Below are 26,274 nucleotides of genomic sequence, written 5' to 3'. Positions count from 1 at the left end.
AACATTGTCAATGTTTGATAAAAATTAAAAGACAAGTTGGGTCATGTTTGATGCAAGAAATCAATTCAGTCAAATAAACACACTTCAAAATGAGATAAAACATGATACCTGAAAATGTACTGGTGCTGTATCACCTACTAAGTTTCCATGATAAATTCTGTAATGCTATTATTTCATTATCAAAAGCATACATTTGTCACGTCATTTAAACGCAAAGAAAACTGAAAACTATCCAAATCCGCAATTATTTAATACCATTTATTCATATTAATATCTGTATATCTAAAATATAAATTCGTCTCTTGGAACGAAAACAATTACCCCTAGCCCTAGCTAAAGCTATTTAAAGTTTTTCAGTGTCTTTTTATCAAAAGTATTTAATGAACGACAACAATTACCACTTCTCTTAACCCAGTTTCAGATGAAATAACACCAAGTCCAGGTAGTTTGACCATAAATAGGGCATGTCTCAATATGAAATAACTTCATAGATTATAATTGAATATAATGACGAAAACTATGAGTATGATATAAATCATCAAAGAACTCCTTTAACGTTTCTACACAGGTTTTTACAGTTTTTGAAAAACCCGGCTAAACAGCAATTACATGTACACATCAAAATAATTATCATAACGCGTCGGTGTCAAGGCTGCCTTTTAGTCATATAAATAAAAAGCAGAAACAATCTAGGTAAAAAGTACACTTTCCCATGTTAGTACGAACATTTTCAACAACATTCCCAAAGGGTAACATACGAGAATACTTTCTCAAGGGAATGGAACTTTTCCATGAGTGAGTGTTTGGAAAAAAAAATCTGTGGAAACACAGGGTACTCTAGACTGGTTATATAACAAAAGGAAAGAAGGAAAGTTCATTGTTTTAGCAGTTCTTTTTTAACAAAGCTTCATACTATTACCATATTTTTTTTCATTATAAGCCGTACTTGTCAAAACGATTGCGCAAACCATAAACTTTTTGCACTTGAAAATCTTTTAAAAGATGTATGCATCTGGCCTAAGACTTTCAAAATCTTGTTAAAAATACCTTACTCATAACTCAATGCTAATATTAGAAGATGAAAGAACATAAACATTATATAGCTGCAATAGATAAGATGGTTAAAATGACGTCTGATATGTTAAATTAAGGTTTGGATAGTTTCATATTTTGAGTAAATGTTTTCAAGTTCCATAATGCTTTAATCGTAAGTCAAAAATAGACCTGCCAACCAAATGCTGAATATGCATGATTACATAGGTAGACAAGTATTGTTTTAATACTGCACATAAACAGTCATAACAAAAAGTGTACAAGACCTACATGGGTCATGACTAAATACCTGCTTATATGACACCAATACTAGACCTGTTTATATGATAACAAATTTGAGAAAGTGAGTCTTATACCCCTCTATTCTGTAGTAGATTTTCATTATGCTTATCTATTGTACATTGTACATGTTTTTGGTTTTACATATTTAAGCATTAATTATTTTCTATAAAAACATGCAGACAAACATGTAAAACTTCAATATCATCATAATATAATATCTCATATTGTGTTAGAAGGCACTGCACGAGTTTTTTTAATTGTCAGTTTAATATAAATTTTAAGTGCGGACATTAAAAGCTTTGCAGACTTAAAATGAAACAGAATGATCAATAAGGGCTAGGATTTCAAGGTAATTTAAAATTTTAATGAATTTGCGATACCATATATCAATTTATATCATTCAAACTGATCGCGGATTTTATAAGAGCGATGTCAAATCATGACACTAAAACCTCGTGCCTTTTTTGTTGGCAAATTCAAACACACTTGTGTCATTAATTATAAAAAAATGTTAAAAGTCCAAGTCGCATTGATAGTTCGTAGCAATTTTCTCAATTTCCTTTCATTCTATTTTTACTGTTTGCTTATATTCGACATCATTATACATTGAATGAAAAGTGTTCCTTTGTAAAGTGAAAATATTTGCACTGGGCTTAAGAATTATTAGGGTATAAGTAAAATTGATGAGGGACATATATAAAAATATATGTTTTAAGTTCATACGTTACTTTACGTTATAATGCATCTTTAAATTTTATATCAGAAAATAGCATAATTCAATCTTAAGTAAATATTTTATTTATTATGGATGTTGTCAGTAGCATGATATTTTTGCCCTCTGTCCAAGTGTTTCGATTTGTGCTTAATTGGATTCTGATCTGCTGAACAAGTCAGCCTTCGAATTATGTTGTCGTTCTGCCTGGCGAACTAATCTTAAGTTGTGGTCATCACCTCAACAGGATTCTGATGCAAAAACAGAAATGCAAATTGAAGAAGAACGTGGTCAATATGAACTTAATGATCTGGTTGTAAGGAATTGTGTAAGGAATCTGTTTTCAACACCCCTATAATTACCAAACCCAAAGCCATAACAAGCCACTATCAAATTGATCCCGCTGAAATACATAATAATAAGCAAAATTTTCACCTTAACAGCGGCGGAGAACGCGTACCCTGCCATCAGGAAAAGTAGGATTGAAAAAGAAATCAAGGTTAAACAACTCTCGTGCCCATTAGACAAGTTGAGCCGGAGGCCATCAAAGGTTACACCTATTAATATTCTGACTTAGGTTTAACTATATTACATTTATCGGGTTTGTGTTCGTCATCAAATGGTTTAGACATGACTGTACATGTTTAATCTGATGTTCGCGAGTGATGGATCGTTAACTCTTTCCAGCCATTTATTTTCTGTCATTTCATTGTGTTTTGTTCCAAGATCACGCCAGCACAACTTTTTCGCGTGACGGTTTTAATTTCATTTTTAATAGTTATGCAATATTTTGCATTTAACTCAGAAGCTATGCGGACATAAACATTTGCAAACCCCTAGAAGCGCATACCAAACGGTAGCAGAGCTGTGATTTGAAAAAAAAAGAAAATTTATTACTTTAAATCACATACTAGTATTAATCTTGAGGTGTTTACATTTCCATGTTCGAACTGTATTATTGTACAATTATGCCTTTATTAAAGTATTTTTGTAAGAAGCCCTGATTGATAATTAAACATGTTCTTTCACATTCGAGTGCAGTTGATTGTCGCTGATTTTTTTTCACTATAAAATTGGAAGAATTTTTTGTTTTAATAATAAAAGAAAACTACGTGTTATAAGCTTAGATATTTGTTTTCATTGAAAATGGGGAATTGGATAATAATAAACCATCTTTATTTAGAGAAATGAAAGATATTTTGTTGCTTAGTACTAGTCTTTAACTGTCACAGTGACCTATATTTATTTCTATTGTTACTTTCTGTAAAGTTTATCGTTAAAGTAAAACATTCACCTTTTTAGGAATTGTCATTTTTTTTTAATTCTGTCTTTTAACAACAGACAATAGTCCGTTACTCCATTAATGGTTTCCAGAATATACTCGCAACGAATAGTCATGTAATTCATCACCTGAATCGAATGTGTTTCAGATACTTAAGAACTTTCTAGTCAACGATCAAGGCATTCAAGCGACTAACTCACACATTGTGGTGTGAGATTTTTCGAAAAGAAAAATACCCAACTTTTTCCAATATTTATCTGTATGCCACATGTTTGATATCACAATATAGTTTTCAGAATATTTTGTTAAAAATCGTTGTTTTACGAATAAGATAGATTAAAAACATTCGGTTGCTGATTAGGGGTTTTCTCGGTTTATAAAAAGGGAATTCCGTTCTGCAAACACATTGCAAACATACATCACAGGAATATCAGTTTAGGCAATATGCTATCACTATCTATCGCGAAGATTCCTTTTAGGTTGGCCCGTTAATCTGCATGGTCTCCTATATTAAGCTGTTTGGCTTGTACCGAGATGATATCTTGACTTTTCTGTTTTCTTTTTTGTCATTATCGGTCTTTCTTGGACGTTGTATTGCTTTCAAATTCACAAACTACGCACATACAAGACGCTTCTTGTTCTTTATCTGTCAGTGTTTACAAAATTAATTTCTTGGAACAATTTAATAATTTGAAGCGCGGGTGAATAGTGCGAAAACTCGAATGATAATTCTCATGTCGCAATTATGGAAACAAGAAACTTATCAACCATCAGGTTTCATGTAAATATATAATACTATGGCAGCATTTTACGTTCCGGTGGGTGATACATTTTAACGCAAATCACAACGCGTGGGGGTCTTTGAATATAAACTTTCATTTATAGTATTGATATAATCTGTTTTTGTTGAGGTTATTCATAATACATTGCTCAATTATATATACAGTTTCAAACATATCCAATTATATGTGACAAAAGAAAAACTTCTGAAGATCTTATTTAAACATAATTATCTGATCGTATTTACTTGCTCTGTTAACTATCATTCAATGCGACTTGAACTTCGTTTGACAATTTTCAAATCTGAATAATAACAAATTACATTCTTTTGAAATACATATCTACTTAATCTCAATGTACACGCGTATGCGTAGAAAGAAAGTAACATATCTGTGTTTTCGTCATGGCGGAAATGAGCTCAGGATATTGCAATATTTTGAGGTAAACTATATAAATATTGTGATTTTAAAACTCAGTTTCACTAGCTATATTTATGTCAGAAGATAACCGATAGTTGCAACATAATACATGTTGCGTGTGAGTGTTCAAATATCGGAGGACGTTAGACTTCTTGTATAATATCATCAATGAATTTAGACGATTTTACATTGCCTTTGGTTGTTATTTTGTTTGAACGCGCATGCGCGTTTTATGGCTGGCAACCGCCTTTTCCTGTCCAGATATAGATAAACAGTAACAGTAAAAGCATTCCGTGAAAACCCACATATACTCATAATCAAATTACGAGTTTTACTCAGTATTGCTACTATTAAAAAGATCATGACCGCAGAATTCATTTCCAGAATGCTTTGTTTAGTGATAAATGTATTAAGTTATGTCATAACCGACAAGCTGCTTATATATTTTTACCGTCCGTACCACCGTAAGAAATAGACCTATATTCAAAATGATCATTATCTATTTAAAGCCCGTGCAAATATAAAGAGCGATTATTACATAGTATATATTGACATTGAAAAGTCACATTTGTTCTTTCTTTATATTTGCCAGAAGATCTGTTTCAAAAATTTAATAGATTTCTTTTTTTTTTACTACAATGATATTTAGTCTAGAAGGTATTTTAAGGTCGCGTTTTAGTCTAATGTTGTTCATTTTTGTAATTTACGGGCTGCGTTTACCTTTACCTTTACCTTTTACCTTTCCAAGTGCACAAGCGCGAAAGGACATCGGACATTATGCTAGGGATTTTGCCCTAAGATCAATGCTATTTCTTGACTTCAGTAGCTGATAGTTTTATATAACAGCTTCAAATACTGATAACTAAGTTATATTACTATCAAACTGTCACAAAAAATAGTTTTATTTTATATTCGTTTTCTTGAAATTCGAACACTTTGTAACTAAGGGTCATATTTTTGAAAAAATTTAAATGTGTATTTTTAGTTAAAATAAGCATTGGTATTTAAGGTATGTCTACTATGAAATATTTTGACACAATAAATAAACTGATACCATAGAGATTATCAGTTTTATTGACATTTTTCAAAATAAACGAAACGGAAAAAATAAGAGTGGAACAAAACATTTGGTCCCTAACTGTACTTCAAGTTATTTCCACCCGAGTGCCCATGATAACACTGATGCATTGATCATATCCTATTGTTTGTTTTCTATACATCAATTGCTATACTGTATTTATACACATGTACAATACTGACCGGTCATTATGTGGAGGATTATTATTGAATAAATGCAGTGGTGTAGCTGGCCATACATTAGCGTAGTTGGCCTTTTTCAGTTGAAACGGAGGGGTGCAAGAGACTGCCTATTCCACTACGGGTTCAGGGATGCCTTACTTTAAGCATTTTATATCAGTGGAACTTCACTAGCTAGTATCAACCTTATTTATATAGATATTCTTGGGGTGTCTGTGTTAGTTCTTTGAGGTCCTTACTAGTATTTCGGTTGGCTTCGAAATAAGTTTCAGATGTGTGAGCGAATTGATGTTAATTCTGGGGGTGTCAGTGTTAGTTATGGGCGAGTCCGTATTAGTTCTATGGGTGTCAGTGTAAGTTCTGGAAGCAATTAGGTTAGTTAATGTGATGGTGTCTGGTGTAGTTTTTGTTAGGGTATAGGATGCTGGATCAAATAAAAACAAATGTTGCTCTTAAAATGCATTCTATGTTCGCTTCAACTGTGTCCTACAAAAGGTAAAAAAATTGCACCTAAGACGCACTATTCCCATAAAGGTTCGTCTGTATTTCTTTGTCTACTTTACGTTGAAGACACATATGTAATATGTCGAAGCCACTTGCTTGGTTCTTGACTTATGACAGATGCAGTTGTCTCAATCCTGATAACACTCAATCGATGGACTTAGACTGTTCTGATTGCAAAATTCATAAGATATACTTATAAAGATCTGTCTGCTTTCTAGCTTCACTTTCTATGTCCCCTATTTATTTAGTTTAGTGTTTTCTGTGCTTGAAATATGTAAAAAAAAAATGAATAAACTGTGTATATATGTAAGGTTTAGGAAACACATGCAATAAGTGTCAAATATTTATGTTAAAATTTATTTGCTGACACCCTGTACGTAGTTTGTTTCAATTTTAAATACTTTCCCACCCGTGACCAAGTGTCATTTTTGCAGCATACGTATATAATAATTATTTACAAAGGCATGTGAACTATTTTGTTGCGTCACTGGTGGGAAAGATGTTTAAAACGTAAAAATGATTTATGTTCATATTTTAATAAAAAAAAGAGAATGAGAAATGTCTACAAAGTCTTCTTTTTTGTTCATAAACTTGTAAAATGAAGTCGCATTTATCAAGAAATGGTCTTCAACTATCATAACTATGCAATTTCAGAAGTCTATCCCTATGTCAAGTTTTCCTTAATCGGATAGGCAATCTGAATAGGAAAATGTCCGAGGTCCTTAGACTATTTCGTTGCTAAGTATAATATATCAATAGAAAAGGGCATAAACACACTAATTAGCTGGTCTTCTTTATTCGATATACAATGGCTACAGCATTAGCCAAGACCCATTTCAAATGTCTTTAACTTATATTTTCTTAAAGAATATTGTCAACTTGAATAAAATCAAAAGACAAGTGAGGTCATTTTGATTGAAGAAATAAAGTCAGACAAACAAACACACTGCAATGAGAGTTAAAATTGTAGTTTTGCAGTATTTCTTTAGTTTCCATGACAAATTCTATAATGCATTTACATCATTAAAAAATGCTACATAAATGTCAAGCATAAATCTGCCATATAAGTTAAGCAAACATGTATTAAATAAGGAAAATAGCTCTACAGGGCGAAAATAACTAGAGAACCATTTGAATCCGTCATTATACGATACCAATTATCGCTATTTAGTGACTGCATATCTAATGTGTAATTTTGTCTTTTTTAAGGACAACAATAACCCCTCCAAATTCCTTGCTTCTGATAAAAAAATAAACTCAATTCCACGCAGCTAACTATAGATAGGGCATGTCTCAATATGACACATAACCCACAAATGAAATCTTATTGCTAAGGAAAAACTATGCGTATGATATGAAACATCAATAAACCCCTTTAACTTTTGCATACGTTTCAATTTATACATTCTGATTTACATATTTCACATTATACACATTTTCGTTTTACACATTGCATTTCGCGGAAATTTAGAGAGCTGTGCTGCTTTTGTATAGACTAAAATATGTTTCATAGACTACAACATTAATGTGTTCTATAGATTCAAACGTTTTTATACACTACAAATGTGTTTCATACACTACAAGTGTGTTTTATCACTACAAATGTGTTTATACACTTCAAATGTGTTTCATACACTACAAATGTGTCATACACTACAAATATGTTAATACACTACGAATGTGTTTCATACACTACAAATATGTTAATACACTACGAATGTGCTTCATACACTACAAATGTGTTTCATACACTACAAATGTGTTTATTCACTACAAATGTGTTACAAATGTGGTCATACACTACAAATGTGGTCATACACTACAAATGTTTTAATACACTACACTACAAATGTGTTTATACACTACAAATGTATTTCTTGCAGATCAAATGTGTTAATACACTACAAATGTGGTCATACACTACAAATGTGTTAATACACAACAAATTTGTTTCATACACTGACAAATGTATTTTATACGCTAAAATGTGTTTCTGACACTTCAAATGTGTTTCATATATTACAAATGTGTTTTATAGACTCAAATGCTTTTCATATCTACAGATGGTTTTCCTATACTACAAATGTGTTGATACACAACAAAAATGTTTCATACACTATAAGTGTGTTTTATACACTACAAACGTGTTCCATATACAACAATGTGTTTCATATAGTCAAATGAAATTTATACACTTCAAATGTTTTTTTTTTCATGTCTTTTATACACTACGAATGCGTTTCTTACCCTACGAATTTGTTGCATATACAAAAATGTGTATCATACATTGTAAATGTATTTCATGCACTACAAATGTGTTAAAGAACTACAAATATGTTTATTATACTACAAATGTGTTTCATATCCTACAAATGTGTTTTACAGAGATTTTCATACACTACACATGTGTTTCATAAACTATAAAATGTGTTTATAGACTCAAATGTGTTTTATACACTTCGAATGTGTTTCCTACACTACAAATGTTTAATATAAGTTCAGAATATAACAATACTACAAAGCGGTTATATGAAAAAGTTAAATATTTCTATGAAATTTATAGATTTAAATCATATCCCCCAATTATCATGGTGGATACGGTCGATTCTGCCTTTGCGACCAGTGTAGATTGTAATTAGACTGAAGATATTTTGATTTGAAGGCACATACGCTATTTATTGCTGACACCCCTACCTAATATTATAAATTTACAATAAATAAACATTCCATAATAGATCTAATAAAAAAATTAGTATTGCTACTATCAAAACATTTTAATCGCAGAATTTATTATCCAGAAAGTTTTCCTAGGAGATAGATATGATCACAGTAGTAATGATTTACCCGATGAGCTGCTTTCATAGTTTGGTCCATTTGCACCACTTGCAGAAAAAGACGTTAAACTTGTTCCCTATATTTAGAATACACATTATCTAACGTCGGTGAAATATAAAATTAATCATTATGTACCGACATATTTGAAAAGTCGTATTTCTTCCTTTTATCTATCACATGATTTTATTTCAGATATCGCCGCATTCGATACTTTTCTCGTCGTGACTTAACTGATATTTTTACATAGTATATTTAATGGGCGCGTTTCCTTGATGAATTCTCTTTGTGATATTTGGACATTTTTGTGCAGTAGTCAAGTTTAAAGAATGCCCAAAATTTGCAGAGTGCCAGCACTTTAAATTTATATTTGATGACAAAGGCCCTTTTTGTTAAACTTGTTTGAAACAAAACACTCCTGGATATGAGAGAAATGCTTCAAATAATCAAAACATCATCTGAAGCAATTTCAAAATAGTGAAATGAAGTGATGAATATAACGAACTTCTACATGTAGTTTGTTATGTTTATGTGATACCACGAATTTATTTCGAATTGCTGGATTTCAAATCAGATGTTCAAACCAAGTTATTCGAGTTTAGAGCAAAATGCATTTCAGTTTAGAATATTTGCAGAAAAAAAAATCGGAAAGTCGTAAAATGTCTTGAATAAATTTTCAGACTTCTTAATTTTGATGCATTTCTAAATTTTCTAGCAGAGCTTCATTACGACTTATAAAGTAACTGTTGTAAGTGAGCTTGTTGTATGTTGATTATAAAGAGATTTAAACAAATATTAGTTATATCTTATCTGCCTGATGAGTTCTTAGAGAAAAGAGCCTATTTAGGCTTCGTTCACTTTTGACCACTGTTTTCATAATGGCTTCAAAGTTGTGACATTTCAGAGTTGTTCCCCTTAGATCTTCATTCGTAGCTACCATCTAATGGCATTTTTATTATTAGCGGTAACTCTAAGTGCAACATTGTCGAACTGATGTGTACTAAATGCTACCTAATACCATATTATAATAACATATATTGCCTCCCTTTTTACAGACATAGCTATATAATGGCACACAAGGCACAGCTTGAGAACAGGAAATACAGGAATTGGGTGAGGGCAGGGCTAGGTATTAAATACGTAAAAGAAGGCTTGGAACCATTTTGCGACCACCTTGTTAAGCAACAGCATATTGCTATCTTAGATAAAGTCAAACAGAAACACAATCTTTCGACAGTGTCATGTGGACTTTGCGATGTACACACACTCCAGCCGGACCATATCCAAACCAAACCTAGACAGTGTCATCTTGGTCAAATGTACTGTAACTGTCTATATCCCCGCGGGAAAACTCCGTGTCCAAACAAGGTATGTGGCGCCATCCACGACGCAATAATTCAACTCCATGCTTCAACCCCACCAGCGCCATACTGGAGAAACGCTGATGCACATCAGTGGTGTACTGAACCATGGGCTGTAGCAAAATGTTTCATAAATGCTCCAGGATATGAACAGAAGATAAATTCGGTTGAGTTTGACCTTACTGGCTTGTTGCATGTGCTGATAAACAACATAGAATTTCAGCAACAACTCAAGTGCGTGGTAACTGGTACAGATGTTTTTTCAAGGGTAAATATGATTTTTTCTTATATTTGTTGTATTATGAATTATGCACAACTATTGGCTGATAATAACCGTGAGGCATTAAGTTATATATATTAAGTTTTATAAACGACTTATTAAGTTAGATATGATTTGTACATGTAGCTGAACAAAAAATCTTCTTGACATTTTCAGTGTTGCTTCGTTAACTATTCAGTGTTGTGTTATATTTAACAAATAATCAAGGCCTTCGAGTTATTTATCGTCTAATTTAACACGGTTCAGAGTTCAGATGCGTAGGAATTGAACCACGAGGGCGTTAGCCCGGCGAGTGGTTAAATACTGAAGCATCTGAACGATGAACCGTGGTAAATTAGACGGTATATAACAAGAAGGCCTTGATTGTTTTCATTCTGAAATGCTCATTGATATATTTTAATAGATATTATACTGGGCTTCGTTTACGCGAGGAGTAATGTATCGAACGTCATGCGGCAATATGACGTCATCATTGATGTCATAATGCTGTCTTACCAGTCCGCGCGTCAACCGTTGTTTATCGCAGAATATACAGAGCTTGATTTTCTTCTTTGCTTAACTGGAAATCAAATCAAGTCATGTTAGAATGTGGAATAAGTGGAATAAGGTATTATTCACAAACAACCCGCCTAAACGGGGTTTCTGATTAAACTGTTGCGTACAGCGTACACATACATAATACCTTCCATAAATGTATTGCATATATATTTATATTTACAGGTACGCATGTGTAGAAACGATATATTTCATTCCCATACTATGGAAGTAGAAGACACGGAGGTTAACAGTTATATTGATGATATGATAGAACTATTAGAAGATGAAACAGAAATAAAACACAGACAGGAATCTAAAGCTGCGGTCAAAAAGCTGCAAGAGGTAAAACAATATTGTTTCTTTATCAATGCTTTTAAAACATTTCGTATTATATACTTTCTCAGAGAAATATCAAAGACGGAAAAATGTATCAAGTATTTTGGATATGGATTATCTTTGAACTTTCAATATTATACAGATTATTAGATCAGTGAAGCAAATCAAATGAAATAGGTAGAGCCAATACGAAATATAGCTGAATCACTATGACGAAATCAGTATCAATACGAGAAAACCGGGTTAAAACGGAATTCAAGCATTCTGACAATTTTAAAAGATAGGGCCAAGTCGCTCACGTTGAATTTTAAAGTGACCACATTTTCTTTGCAGTATAATTAAACAATTTTGAATAGCTAACAGATATTGAATGAACTCGTATAGATATATAAAATATTTTGCTTCTTTTTGCTTAAATGGTATTGGTATCTTTGAGTCGAGCCAACATTGGTAAGTTGAACAACAAATTTGTATTAAATCCTGTGATTTCGTATCAGCCTCAAGCCTTGCCAATACGACCATCAATGGGAAATTAAGAAGTTCAATTTGAAATCGGTTTATTAATTACATTATAACTTGGTAGTAATCCGTTTGCATTATACCGAATATCTCACAACTGTAACTCGAGAATGATTATGTAATAAATGTTTGTTCTGTCGAATCATTCTGGTGATCTGATTTAAGGGTAAGGAAAGCCTGAAAATATGTTAATTGTATATGAAAGCCATCAACAAGTCTTTCATAACGCTTGAAGAATTTTCAAAATTGGACAAATATTGAAAATGGTATGGCAGTTTGAAATTTATGAAAATGGCTGATAATGAAGACAGCCATTTTAGTGTATTCATGACAACATTTACACACTGCTGAATACAAAAGTTAGCAAATAACCTTTTAAAACATTAATTTTATATGTTTCTTGAGTGTAAGGTGTAAAACATGATAATTTCTTTCATTATTGCTGGAAAAAGTAGACATTGTATACAGTTACAACGAAATGCAGTTCAAATGTGTAGATCTATCTAAACTTTTAATAAATCAGTAATTTTATTTTTTGTTGCAATGGAAACAAAATGGCAGCAAATTTGGCCAGAAACTTAAATGCTCATAACTTGCTTATTTGTACTTCGATTTTGAAAATTTCATTACTTCTTTAAACTTTTAAGAAATCCAAGCTGACAGAATTAATATTAGAACAACATTGCCTTTCCCCATAAATTATTGGTTAAAGTCAGGAAAATAAGTCTTTTGAGAAAGCAATATTGCTTTTTACTTAATTAATGCATGTTAGTAATAGATAATCATAGTATTAACATGAGTTCCGAAACAACAAAGCTTATAAAATGAGAAACAGATTACTGAAATATAGCCAATTATTTTGTAATTAAAACCAACAATTTTAAAGAATAATTCGTTTTATGTTCAAGTTCTGTTTGAAGTTACATTTTCACAGCTTTATGTTGATGAAACAGAATATAGATTAATTTGCTCTTTCCTTCTCTCTTAGTCTAGCAAACGAAATCGGTATTTTCACTATATAAAGCACAGTAGATATAGATATAGCTTATATATTGTCAAACGTGTATGGTCGCCTAATTATCTGAACTCTCTTAATACAGAATTGCTTATTTGTACGCGCATGCGCCTAGAACCTTTTCATCTTTTTACATAATTCTGTCGACTGTTACAGCTAAAGTTGGAGGATTTCATTATATCAACTGCGGACGAGGCCGGAATCCGTCGTGTTGCGATGGATGCCATAAATAAGAAGGAAAGAGAACTTGAACAGACGATAGCTGATGCAGGAAACAAACTTAAGACTACGGCTGACGAAGAAAAACATGATATTGAGGGGAAAAGTTTAGTTATTAAATCTGAACTCGAGGAGACAGGGCAGAAAATAAGAAAGGACTTAGTGATAAAAGAAGCTGAACTCGAGCAGACAGGACAAAAGATTGAAAAGGAATTGGCGATAAAAGAAGATGAGTCAAAAAGGAAAATTGAACAGAAAGGAAATGAGATCAGAAAACTACTGACAAGGAAAGAGGAAGAAGTGAAAGAAAAACTAGATCAGAAACTTCAAGAATCAAAGCTGCAGTTAGAGGTAAAATATTAAAAGGAAAATATATATTCCAATCTGGTCTGAATCGTGGTTTGAATTTCAGTATGATGAAGTTATCAAATAAATACCATTTATTGACAACATAATTGACCTATCATCGGTGCGACGTTAAATAAAAGAAATGTTATGTATTGGCTATACATTTTTATCTGTTATAGGTCTTAGCTAAGGTACATTGTGCATTTTACTGTGTTTATTGTTTTACAAGTATTTTCCATAATTATAAACTATTTATTTTACAAAAAGATAGCGTCTGACAACAACATTTGTTTCTGTTAAAAGTATACAAATTACAAACATTCGTTTCCTTAAAAAGTGAACAAAATAAAGCTTCATCGGTGTTTATAAAAGCATTAAAAGTGGATGATTTTATAACTATACCTAGAATCCGTCTTCTTTATTTCTGTGGAAAGATCTTTCTGTAGACATATGAAATTCGCGGTCGCTATACAGTTTTAACAATAGATTTTAGAACAACTTTGAAAAGTATCATGAATTCCCGTTTGTAACACGGAAAATGATCTTTCTTTGATATGTAAAGTAGAACAGAAATTCGATGAAACAGTTTTATATGTCTTATTTATTTAAGAGGCGAACCAAACAACCAATATGCATTCCCTATTGAAGATGCAGATCATATGTTTCTAAAAATTCCAAAAGCCGAATGATAAATCTAACTATTTAGAAAGACAACTGTTTCATCGATATGATATACGAATATTTCTTTATGTTATAATAAATTTATTCTTGCAATTGGTTTGTGCTTATCATTATGTAAGCATAACAGAATAAGCTACATTTTAACAGGGATAACATGACTGTTTATATGATTTAATACAGAGTCAAAAAATCTTGATAGAAGAGTCGATGACGAATAGCACTGAGACTAGAAAAGAAGCTGTGACTAGAAGGGTAAAAACAGGTAATTTCATTCTGCATTTTAATGTGCTGTCGGTTTGATAAATTCATTTTATGGTACTATCCTTATTTCATTTTGAGACATCTTTTTAATTATATTGGCACATTCTAAACATATATAATGTTATCAATGATATTGATGGGTATCAGTAGTTCATACATAATAGTATTATTGAACATATCCAAAAATAGTCTTTAAATTTAAATATCAATTAACGAATTTGAGATATCCATAGTTATTTCAATGATATCTAAAATTGATTTATATACATAGTATATATAGTATCATGTGATACTAATAAATAACTGACTTATTAGACAAGATTAAAAACATTTGATCAAATATTTCTTCGTGAAACGGAATTGCACTTGATACTAGGGGAAGTAAATATGATAACGATACGCATTTTCATTTGATGAATCGTCAGTCCTTGATTTTTTTAAAAAAACTTTCTATGTATGAAATGGTATTCGTTTGGGGTAAGAAATGAATAAAGAATAAACTACTCTGTATTCGGCTTTTTACTGGGATGTTTAAATATTCAAAGAAAACAATTTGAAAGTAAAAATATTAGGCGCTTTGCACTGAAAATTAAAATCAGATAACAAATATGTAAATCGAGACACCTCCACTGAAATAGAAAAATCCCTACTTTTAAAGCAAAAGTTAAACCAAAACATAAAGTTTTGAAAAAAACAATTTAGGAATTCTGGACAAGTACTTCAAGAACTTTAACAAGTTATGTGACATGTGCTGCAGAAAGGCTAAGAATCCTTATCAAATACTAGAGAATGGCTATTCGATCGTGAATATAACACTTTTACTTTTTAGTTTTGTGTGCAATTCATACTCTAGTACATTTGTAACCACTGCATTATCAAACATACTGAAATAACAAAGTCCTGTAACTCTTAGTTGAATTTTGTACAAATTATGTCCCTTTTCAATTTTGCAAATTTGGTTTAAGTTTAGCCTGCCACTAACTATCAAGCTCTTCCTCAGTTACAACTCTTTGTATTGGATTAAAACTACATACAATGCTTCTCAGATACCTAATCTACATACATAACTAGAAAAAGTAATTATCAAAGGAATTTTATGTAAACTATAACTTTTTTTGACTTAGAAAAGTCGGTTCAAGTTTTGCGAGCAACTAATTGTTAGATATATTTCGGACAAACTCCTTGCACTGGTCTGAAACTTCACGCAATGTCTTCGTGCCTGCTGAAATAAGAACGTTAGGTACATCTCGGTAAGATATACTTTGAATTGTGACCCTTTATTTACAATGCGGGCAACTTACTATCAAGCTGTATGAGTCTCAAACAATACATCCTCTTCATCCCACGTTCATTCATAGCCAAGAAAGAGAACTATTGTTCGAAAGTAATTCAAATTATGATCCTTGTTTGACTTGAAACATTTGGTTGAAGTTTAACATATAATTGCTTTTTGTAACAAATGTAATACAATAACTGTAAGTTCTTGTCGAGGAACATTTAGATTCATTCACGTAGCAAGGCATTATTGAAAAAGTGTAAGTGTACTAGACGATCTCGTACTTATAAATTTATATGCACCGAAGTTTCAGGGTCAGCTACATGAACATAACAGTTAAGTTGTTCATCGTCCATTGTCCACTATTCACATAATCATCTTCTTTTCTTAAATTATTCGTTGAATTACACTGCACTTGGTCTGTAGCGATCTGGAAAGGTCCTCTCTCAAGTTCGTTCAAATGAGGTCATTTGACCCCTTTTAGTGCTTGCCAAAGCTAAAGAGAGAAACAATAAGCATTAAATTTAGACGACTGCTTCTCATTAGCCGCTTCAAACAAGACCTCAAGCACGTAATTGTCGAGAAAAAATGTGTGAACTGAATATGCACACCTCCTCTTCGAAGGCAAGTTTCGCCGATTATCATCTAATGGTTGCTGTGACATACTCGAGACAATAATGTCACTATAGTTTACTGGTGTTGAATAACCAAAAGACAATTTCTCAATGAAAAATCGTCCAACTAAAATATGAATACATGTAATATATACACATCTCCTCTTAAGGATAAACTTGTCTATGAAATTTCGCTGAATTCCAATCAGACGTTACTGAGAAATGGACTAGTATTACTAGACGGACGGACACATGAACATTCTTAAGGCAAAGTAGTTATGTGGCTACTCCTTTATTCTCTATTTTCACTTTAGCCATGCATTAATGCCACAGAGAAAGCCGAATAAATAGTTGCTGTTATCTATTGTTCTTCTAGCCACATAACTATCATACTGTATTTGAGGAAAGACGGACGGACTGACAATGCGGTGGTTATATGCTTCGACCTACGTGAAGCAAAATCAGTTACGCGACTTCATCTCATGAATTGCCTGATCTTTATTAAATTTGGTACGTAGCATCAATGTTAGGTTCTCTCTAAGAATTTATAAACAGATGGCACTTGATGTCTTTCAAGGCCACTAGAACTAACAATAGAAAAACGACTTTTTCTCACTTAAACCACTTGACAGAGCTTCATTTAACATACCATTATCATAAGATTATCTCTAAATTATGTTTAAATAAAGATGTTTGGTCCCATTATGGAGCCGCTAAAGCTAAAAATAGAAAAAACTTCTTATAATGAACCATTTGAAGGATCTTTATAAAAACTGGTCTGTAAAATCATTAAGTATCTCTGCCAAGACAGTTCAAATTGGGCACTTGATTCCTTTTTGGGGACCGCTAGAGCTAAAACAAATGACAAACACCTAAATTAACTGCTTGAAAGATCGTTCTAAGGTACTCTGAAAATGTAATCCAACGGGCGCACTTCGTCAAATTTAGGGGCTACTAGCGCTATTAATAATAAAAAGCAACATATAAATGTCTACTTCTTATGAACCACTTGATAGATCTTCATAAAACTAAGTTTGTAGCAACATTAATTTTCTTCTTCTATTTCACTTCCAAAAGGGGCGCTTATCCCTTTTGGGGACACTAGCACTTAAAATAGAGATCAATATCTGCGCACGGAACGCGTTTTGGGTCTAATCAAACTTGTACAGTAACATCATTGTCACTGAAATAATAGCATTTGCGGTATGGTTTAAAGTAAATACTGCATATTTAAGAAACAGTACTTAAACTGCAGACTGCGAACAGAAATTCCATTATATAAAACATGAATAGGTATACATTTTTGTCTACACCAACGTTGCAGTGCAGGGAATTAGACTAGGGTAGGCTATATTCAGCAGTTTCATTACTGTCAAGTGTAAAATATCATCTGTATAAAATAACTATGCTTATTGAATGCAAAAGGTGTTTAATTGCCATTATGTTTTGAAGACTTTCAGAAGAAACTGGTCAAACTATACGAAACACACGTAAGAAAGATAGCTCCATTGCCCCGCTTGCATAAAGATCTAAGGAATGTACATGAAATGTATGTACCTCCCTGGATGACTGTAAAAGGAATGAACGAAGAGTCGAACGAATGCAAAGCAGTTAAGATTTCTATTCACGACATATTCAGAAGGAAAGAAAGACCTGCAAAGAATATCTACGTAATCGGAGAAACTGGCTCAGGTAAAACCACGTTCTGTAAAATTCTGGTACATTTTTGGTGTATCGCTCATCCGTATCAGGAATACAATTTAAACGTGTCTGACATGGAGAAAGAAATGGAAAGCTTTGAATTCTTATTTTATGTTTCACTTCGACACTTTTCCGACTGTGACAGTATAGAAAACATGTTAAAGAAATCATATAGTGACCCTGCTCTTGGAGATATATTACAAAATGACTCCGGTAAATGTCTTATAATTATTGACGGTCTCGACGAATGGAACCCAGAAAGAAAACACAGTTCGCAGTTTCTCACCCCGGGACTTCCAGGACGTAACCTCGATGCGGACTATACAATTATTACAACTTCAAGACAATGGAAATTTGATTCTCTGCCATTAAGTGATAGCACAGTAGATAAAAATATTAAGCTAAATGGAATTGATACGTTTGAAATGAGACACCTCACTGAGAAAACAGTCGAAGCATTAAATGACATCCATCAAAAATGTAAAAATGCAGAAAAGTGTATAATTGATCTTCAAAGCAGTCTAGTGTCTGACATAAGCCATACACCAATGGTCTTGCAACAACTCGTTTGTCTATGGTTTATTGACAAACTCAAAGATAATTCGAGGTGTGCTATATACAGAAGCATGTTAGACCTCTTTCTGGCGTGGAAAGCACTTGGGACTTCTGAAGTTCAAAAACAACTAGATCTTATCGATTTATTCAGTAGAAATACACAGGTTACACAGTACCTTTCATATTTAGCGTACGAAACCTAATTTAACAAGAATAAAGAAACCACACTGACGTTCAGTAGTTCAACACTTACCCAGTTGAGCATACCACATGATGTGATAAAGGACTGTTTGGCCAGTGGTATTTTAAAAGAAGAGCGGAACGTAAGTTTGAGTGAAAGCATACAATCATCAATTTCCTTCTTTCACAAATCAATTCAAGAATATCTAGCTGCAGTGTACATCACTAGTCAGTTCAAAGAAATGCTAAACTCGCAGAATGATGAACATGATCTTACGGAAGTCTGCAGAATGTGCCTAGGGAAATACTTCGGTAGTTGCAAAACTGTTTTTGATATTTTAGAACAGTCAAATGTGTTAATTATGCTATGTGGATTAGAACCACGGTTGCTGACAAATGTAAGTGAATATATCTATAACATAACACTTGTTGACAAAATGGTAGTTGAGGAAAGAAATAAAGTACCGGAACAATTCAGTTCAGATAACCATAAATTGATCAATTATATCCAAACGTGCATTTTCAAGTGCATTGAAGAAGTCATGTCTATTGCAAAATATGTTCACCAGCCTGTTTATATTGCCGATCTTTTCGTTGACCCATCGACAGATTTGCTACGTTATGGTCATAATATTGTTTTGAAAAGTGTTCTATCGATAGAAATAGTGGAAAGTCCATACATAATGAGAGCAATTTGTAAAAAAGATAGTAAAGAAGCATTTTATATTGCCGTGAAACATTTAACAAAATGTGACCAACTAACTCCTTGGGGCCGAAATACGACTAAAGGCGCTATATTTTCTACCCCTGTAGCGTCGATATCCGACTATAGGCGCGTTATCAGGACTCCCCAGGACGGCGATTGACGAGTATAGTCGCAGCACCGAGATCATGCTGATTGCGTCACGTACTTGTTAATTTTTGATAATCCTGATAAAAGCAAAATTATTTTGCATACCGGCTATTATTTCTTAGATGTTATAATAATTAATTATGCTAATAATGAGTTTCCTTGTTAAAATAAATGTTTGTAAATATGCGGTAAAGGAAATAAAAAAGACGAACTCCGCTATGTTTCGTTCATACAGTATTTCAAAAGATTAAAATAATTAGCCGAGACTTTTCTTACATTGAAGAAAATATTTATTATCATGCTGATTTTGACGTATCAGTTTTGTCGGATGATGATTCTGACGATGAAATTTCATTATCAGAGAAATGAATGCTCGAAAAATATTAAGTTTTAGATAGCGGAAATATTCGTACACTTACATCGCATTAAATTAAAATGGATAAAATAACACAGCAAAGCATGTTTCATACATAAAAATGTGTGTAAATAAACGCTTTTTGTAAATTTAATAATTCTTCAAAAATGGGTGTAAGTATTACAACCTAACTATCTCAGTGCGTGTCACACAACGTTTGTGTACATGTTTAGAAATTAATTATACATCAAAACAAACCATCGATATTCACTCAAAAATGGGTGTTAATTTTGGGTAATGTAAATGTAAATACTCTGTGTTAATAATGTATTTATATCTATTGGAATTTATTGTGTTTACATTTGAAAATAAAAGTAATAAAATCGGAAATATTCAAATATTTATTAAAACGTAATAGGTGTGTAAAAATGGTGAATGTTTCGAAATGAAATTATTATTCTATTTAGATAAAAGTTACGGACGAAAGTGGATATATATTAATATTTGTTAAAACTTTAAAGATTTTATATGTATAGATGATTTACACCCAAGTTAATAATATTTCCATGCATGATTTCAATTGACTGAATGCGAATGTGATTATGATAAGATCAGATGATGTTCTTCGACGTCAGGTGGTAATTCTTATCTCGCCGCAGCATGTATATTATGATATCGGCCTCAGGGAGTTAAAGACAATGAAATTTAAAGTCGATTTCCATAGTGCCGAGAGGATTAACAATGAAATTATCTTAATAATTGAGACAAATGTTCGTACGCTTGAAACTATCAGTTTGAGAAATACAAACCCAAAACAAATTACACCACGTCCTGTTTCAGATGTTACGAAAGTGCGAAAATTTGATTCGCATGACACATGTAATAAATTATACAGAGTTATACCAAATCGTAGAACATTGAATCATACTACAAGACGTCAGCATAAGCACGACAAACACATGATAGACCTATCAAAACATAATCAACTTCAACAGGTTGATTTTAAGTTTAGCACATTCTGTACGGTCAGTTGTAACACTGAAAATCTAGACACGTGTAAGCTTGGTCTTACACGCGATGACATGATTGAACAAGTGTGTAAGACTCTGTATAAAGCAGGTAAATTAAAACATCTTGATCTGTATGACGAAAGATTTATACGATTTATAAGACTGAACGCAACTGAATACAAAACTACTACAGAAAATCTTACCAAACTGCCGTCATCATTAAACAGTCTCAGTACTCTAAAGTTAAGAAACTTTACTTTTAGTGACAATATTATATCACGTCCGTGTGATATGAAGAATTTGAACGAAATAACACTTGAGTTTATAAACATGAGTATGACAACGTGGCGCAGCTTTATAAACAGTCTTCCTGCACTGCAGCAAATAGTTAAGGTAAATACTTCTGACATGGATATTAGAGATGAGACATTATTTGAATACAGAACGCAAGAAGAAGCAGCACGCCAGTATGTTCAAGAGAAAACGAATTCATTCCGCGTGACACGTAATGATTCCTATTGGTTTCAATTTACTACAAAAGAAGTATATATATGTACACATATGTAAGTTTACATATGTGACTTGTTAAAATCTGTAATTTTGTCCAAATTTAAAATTGTTGACAGTATTTCTTGATAAAAAGAGGTACAATACAATTGTTTCCTATTAAATTTACAAAATATACTGTATGTTTCTTAAACATACTGCACGTTTCTTCAATGTAACATTGGACATACTTCAAGATTCATTAAATAAGTATTTATATCTTTCTATAATAGCTCTAAGAATGTAAGAATGCATGTACTATCGTTCTTTTTATAATGCAAAAAGTACATGTAGAATTGTTGATAATTGTGATAAAAAGCAAAAGCAACTTAACTCAGAGAGCTCTTGCCTGTATAGCACACAGATATTCTTCCTGATATAATTGTATTGTATAGCTTACATGACATACATGTATTTAATTACGAAAGAAAATCTGCTGCGTTAACTGAGCAATGTAATTATGTCTGAAATACGATAAATTAGGTTGTACTTTATTTCATATTTATAGCGATTCAAAAAAGAATTTTGCTTATTTTTTGTTCTAGATCAACAAAAAAAGAAACTTCCGATTTCAATACATATTTTATATGTTACGAAAATAAATCAATATGTTAAATGTCCTACATTTGTTCGGGCGAACGATTATGTGTCGAATATAGCCAATTATAACTTGATTGTAAACATTACACACGCAAACACACAAACGTTTAACTCGATTTCCTCGTGCATGCACGCACCAGTGCAATCCGAGTGAATAAAACCAAACCTTTCTGTCAGATTTTATGGAATTTGTTGTCAATAAGAAAAAGACGATGAACAAAAAAAAACAACAAATTTGTTTCTTTTTGGTGTGCCTAGATTTCAAGCAATTTATGCGGACTTCACGTGAATTGACTTGCTTAATACTGATATGGCGACGAATGATGTTGCCAATCCTAGCCTTGTTATATTGAAACTTTATGCAACGTTTTCAAGCAACAGGAGCATTTTCCAAGTAGTGGACGTCCGCGCGCAACGACGCAACTTGCTTCCAAACTGCCACTTGTGCTAACACCCCTGGTATATACAACCAATATCTGACAAAACTGAGCTCAATCGTCTGCGCGAGAATGGTCGACGTGGATGTCGTTCTTACGTTGGTTGTGTTATGACGGGACGTCACCGCGTAAATCATGTTAATTGGGCACGTACACACCATTACTATTTAATGCAACAATGAAATAGCGTTGATCTCTTCTCCGCCTAGTCGTGATTTTCAATTCATCGAACTGATAGCAGGCTCCGAGTATATAGTAGAGGAAATAAACGTTATGCCGACTGCTATGCTCTTGAACAAGATCGTTTCAGGCATGGATGTTCCGTCTTGGTCTAGGTAGGCATTGCGCATCGTGAACGATGGAAGTTTGAATGCCCAGTGCTACCGAGAGGAAATCCTTGCGAGGTACGTCATTCTACGGTTTCAAAACATCCCAACATCACTCTGTTTCAACAAGATAATGTCAGAAGTCATACAGCTAAATATACTGTGAATTTCATCTGGACGAATAACATTGTATTAATTAATGACTGGCTCGCCAAAAGACCAGATTTAAATCCCATCGAACACCTATTGGGATAATTTAATCATTGTGTTAGACCGTTTAAGGTCAATGAACTGACAAAAGTATCAATTCAGGAGTGGAAAAACATTCTACGGGCCGAAATCAACACACTTGTTGGTTCTATATGTCAGCGATGACAGGCAGTCCTCGACGCTCAATGTATCTATACCTGGTATTAATGTGTGATTTTGGTGTACGACCCCTAACACATTTAGTCAACCATTATATCAGTTTTCAGTAAACGTAGACCAATACAATTTCCTCACAAATTCACAATGACATTTTCATGCAATACATAAAAATGAATTTGTTTTCATATTTACGTATATCTGTACCTAAACACAGAGAGAGTTACTTAATTTGTTCATTATACATGTTTCAAAGATTTTGACATTATAATATACAGGTGAAGGGTTGTTACTTTAAGCATGTAGATCTGTAAATTAATGACACTCGGAATATTCGTGGGGTTTCAACTTTTCTTTTCAATACAGGTTCACCGCCGAAAGTTGAATTAACTCATATATAGACATAGTTGTTAATCTAATTACTGATCTGTCCTCAACCATATGCATACAGAAATGTTATTTTTAGATGGCAAAGTCGATAAATTTCGACATATTTTCTATTTTTTGACTTTCTAAGACTAACTTTGTAACATGAAACAGAACATTGGAATGTTGATTTATGAAAAATAATAGCATTGTCTAACTCATAAAAAGCTCTATCGCTTACTATGAAAGTCATTTCGTTCAAAATTAAAATGAATGGAGTGATCTACTTTCGGTATTTCTACAATGGGCCCCTGCACTAGATTTTACTTAGTTTTTAGAGTTCTCAAAGGCCATCATAACAAATATGAAGGATGGACAACCTTTGTTCTAATGTTCTCTTATTTAAAAGGGAATGCAAACGTTGTTTTAATCTTAATTATATATTCTTTGCCTTTTTACATCATACAAAAATATAACTATAAATGGCAGTAAGATACATATTCTGACAATTGACCATTATTCATAGAAAATGCAACGCAGATTCTGAAAATTGAAACATTATTCATTGCAAATATAATGCGAAATTGCTTACTGAATCTTATGTTAAACCTGTGTATAGGCAGTCCAATTATAACTAGAATTATAGCATTTTATCGTACCGCAGCTATGGCATATTTTGTCTTTTTATTCTACAGGTTTAATAAATATGCGCACAAATGTAACATTCTTTTTATTACATGTTAGCTTTTGTTGCTGAAACATCGAAATCCATTCTTTCTTTCCCTATTATACATAAAGTTGATTCGAACAACGTCAGCTACAAAATGTTATTACAAGTTATACTGAACAGCAAAAGAAACTATCCAGTTTTATCACTGTTGCACTTTTTATTTAGAAACTTTAGTTCACAAATCACTTGTGTTTTTTATATCACATTACACTTGAAGAGCTTCACGTGTAACATTTTAAAAAATCAATCAACCGTGAAGTCAGTAGTTCACAATAGCCGTGTTGCACGAAATTCACGTGCGCCTGTAATTAACAATTTTCTTTGTGAAACTTTATTGTCACTGGCAATATTGGTAATTGGCTAACTCGACAAACAGCATAAAGTTTAAAAATATTGCATCGCACGACTGAATCAAATTTAGCGCTGGTAAAAGTTTTGTTGCCGAGACTCAGTGAGTTAGTTTTTAATAGATAAAAATTAGCATTGAGGAAGACCTTTCTTGCATTTGGGGTCCTTAGGTTTGGGATCAAGGCTACACTGACCCTGAGACTGCAAATGATTTCCTGATTAGAAGTCATAAATTGCCCTGTTCTGACGTGCAGTGTGACCAATACAGTGCGGACACAAGGAGAAAAACAAAGGCTCAAAAGTGTAAATGAGCGAGAGATGATAAACGAAAATATTTGGAATTGCAAAGGTATGTCGAAGACAATAGCAGAGCTATACACATGCATACTAGTATATTCATGTCATGATCGAAGGAATCTTGCAGTGGAACAAGATTCCAGTCTGCATGTGTCTTTATATAAAGCTAGAGAAACAGCCTTACATCGGTTCTTCATTCGTCAAGAGGACACAGACAATAATTAGAAAGCATACATATCGCAGTTTCATAGGTAGCGTAGCTGTTTTGTGTCCATCAGCGGCTCTTTATCTGAATTATTTGTAACCGTTCAAATATTTGCTTAGTGTAAGGGTTCCATACAATGGAGGGATATTCAAGAAAAGAACAAGAGATTTAAATGCTGTCTCTCATATACTTTGATCCGTCCACTTGATGATCCCTTTCACAAAGCCACTTTGATGTCTTAGTACTTTTAACCAGTTCAAGGGAAAGTTCATGCATGAAGTATCAAAGGGGTAACAGTCTCGTCATGTATGTCCTACTAGACACCCCGTCCTTGCAATATATCAAATTGAACATGACTCCGTGGCATTAAGCTCTTAAATCGCCTCAAGGCACGGACTAACTGCACCCTGTCCTGCTACGTTATGCCCTATATGTGTTATATGCTTTGGTGCTCTGGCTTCTGCTAAATTACTTAGTGTATACGTGTACGGTTCCGTGTATTATGACTTATTCATATTTGGATGTGCATCCTTGTGTTTGAACTTTTTAAATTCATCTGATGGGAAGTAATTCTATATATAAACATAATAAGGGTTAAAGAGTGAGGGTTGACGCCAGTAAACTAATAAAGCTGATTTAAGGTAGTTCTGCACGTTTGGATCGAAACTTTTTCTACAATGTAGAATTTGATTAAGCACTGATTGTTCAAAACTTCCATAATTAGTAAGAAAATTCAGCAAATAAAAAAGATAGGGTCGTGTGCTTGAATTTTTGCTAGACTGATTTGAAACATTTGGACCTCAAACAATATTTCATAATGGGAGTCTATTG

At 32.8% G+C, this 26,274-nt stretch overlaps 2 protein-coding genes across 3 annotated transcripts in view; both read left to right on the top strand.

Annotated features, from left to right (window-relative positions):
• LOC128549107 (uncharacterized) overlaps window positions 1-26,274 on the top strand; it is a 463,895-nt gene that overhangs the window by 361,331 nt on the left and 76,290 nt on the right. The window lies entirely within an intron of this gene.
• Window positions 10,190-19,755, top strand: LOC128548797 (uncharacterized). The gene is made up of 5 exons (XM_053524276.1): window positions 10,190-10,750; window positions 11,483-11,641; window positions 13,326-13,739; window positions 14,598-14,679; window positions 18,021-19,755. The coding sequence occupies exons 1-5, from the start codon at window positions 10,190-10,192 to the stop codon at window positions 19,025-19,027; spliced, it is 2,223 nt and encodes a 740-aa protein (XP_053380251.1). The 3' UTR covers window positions 19,028-19,755.

Source organism: Mercenaria mercenaria, chromosome 15 (assembly GCF_021730395.1).
Source record: "Mercenaria mercenaria strain notata chromosome 15, MADL_Memer_1, whole genome shotgun sequence".
NCBI classification, from domain to species: Eukaryota; Metazoa; Mollusca; class Bivalvia; order Venerida; family Veneridae; genus Mercenaria; species Mercenaria mercenaria.
Note: the sequence above shows the minus strand (reverse complement) of the source record. Positions and strands in the feature narration are given on the sequence as shown.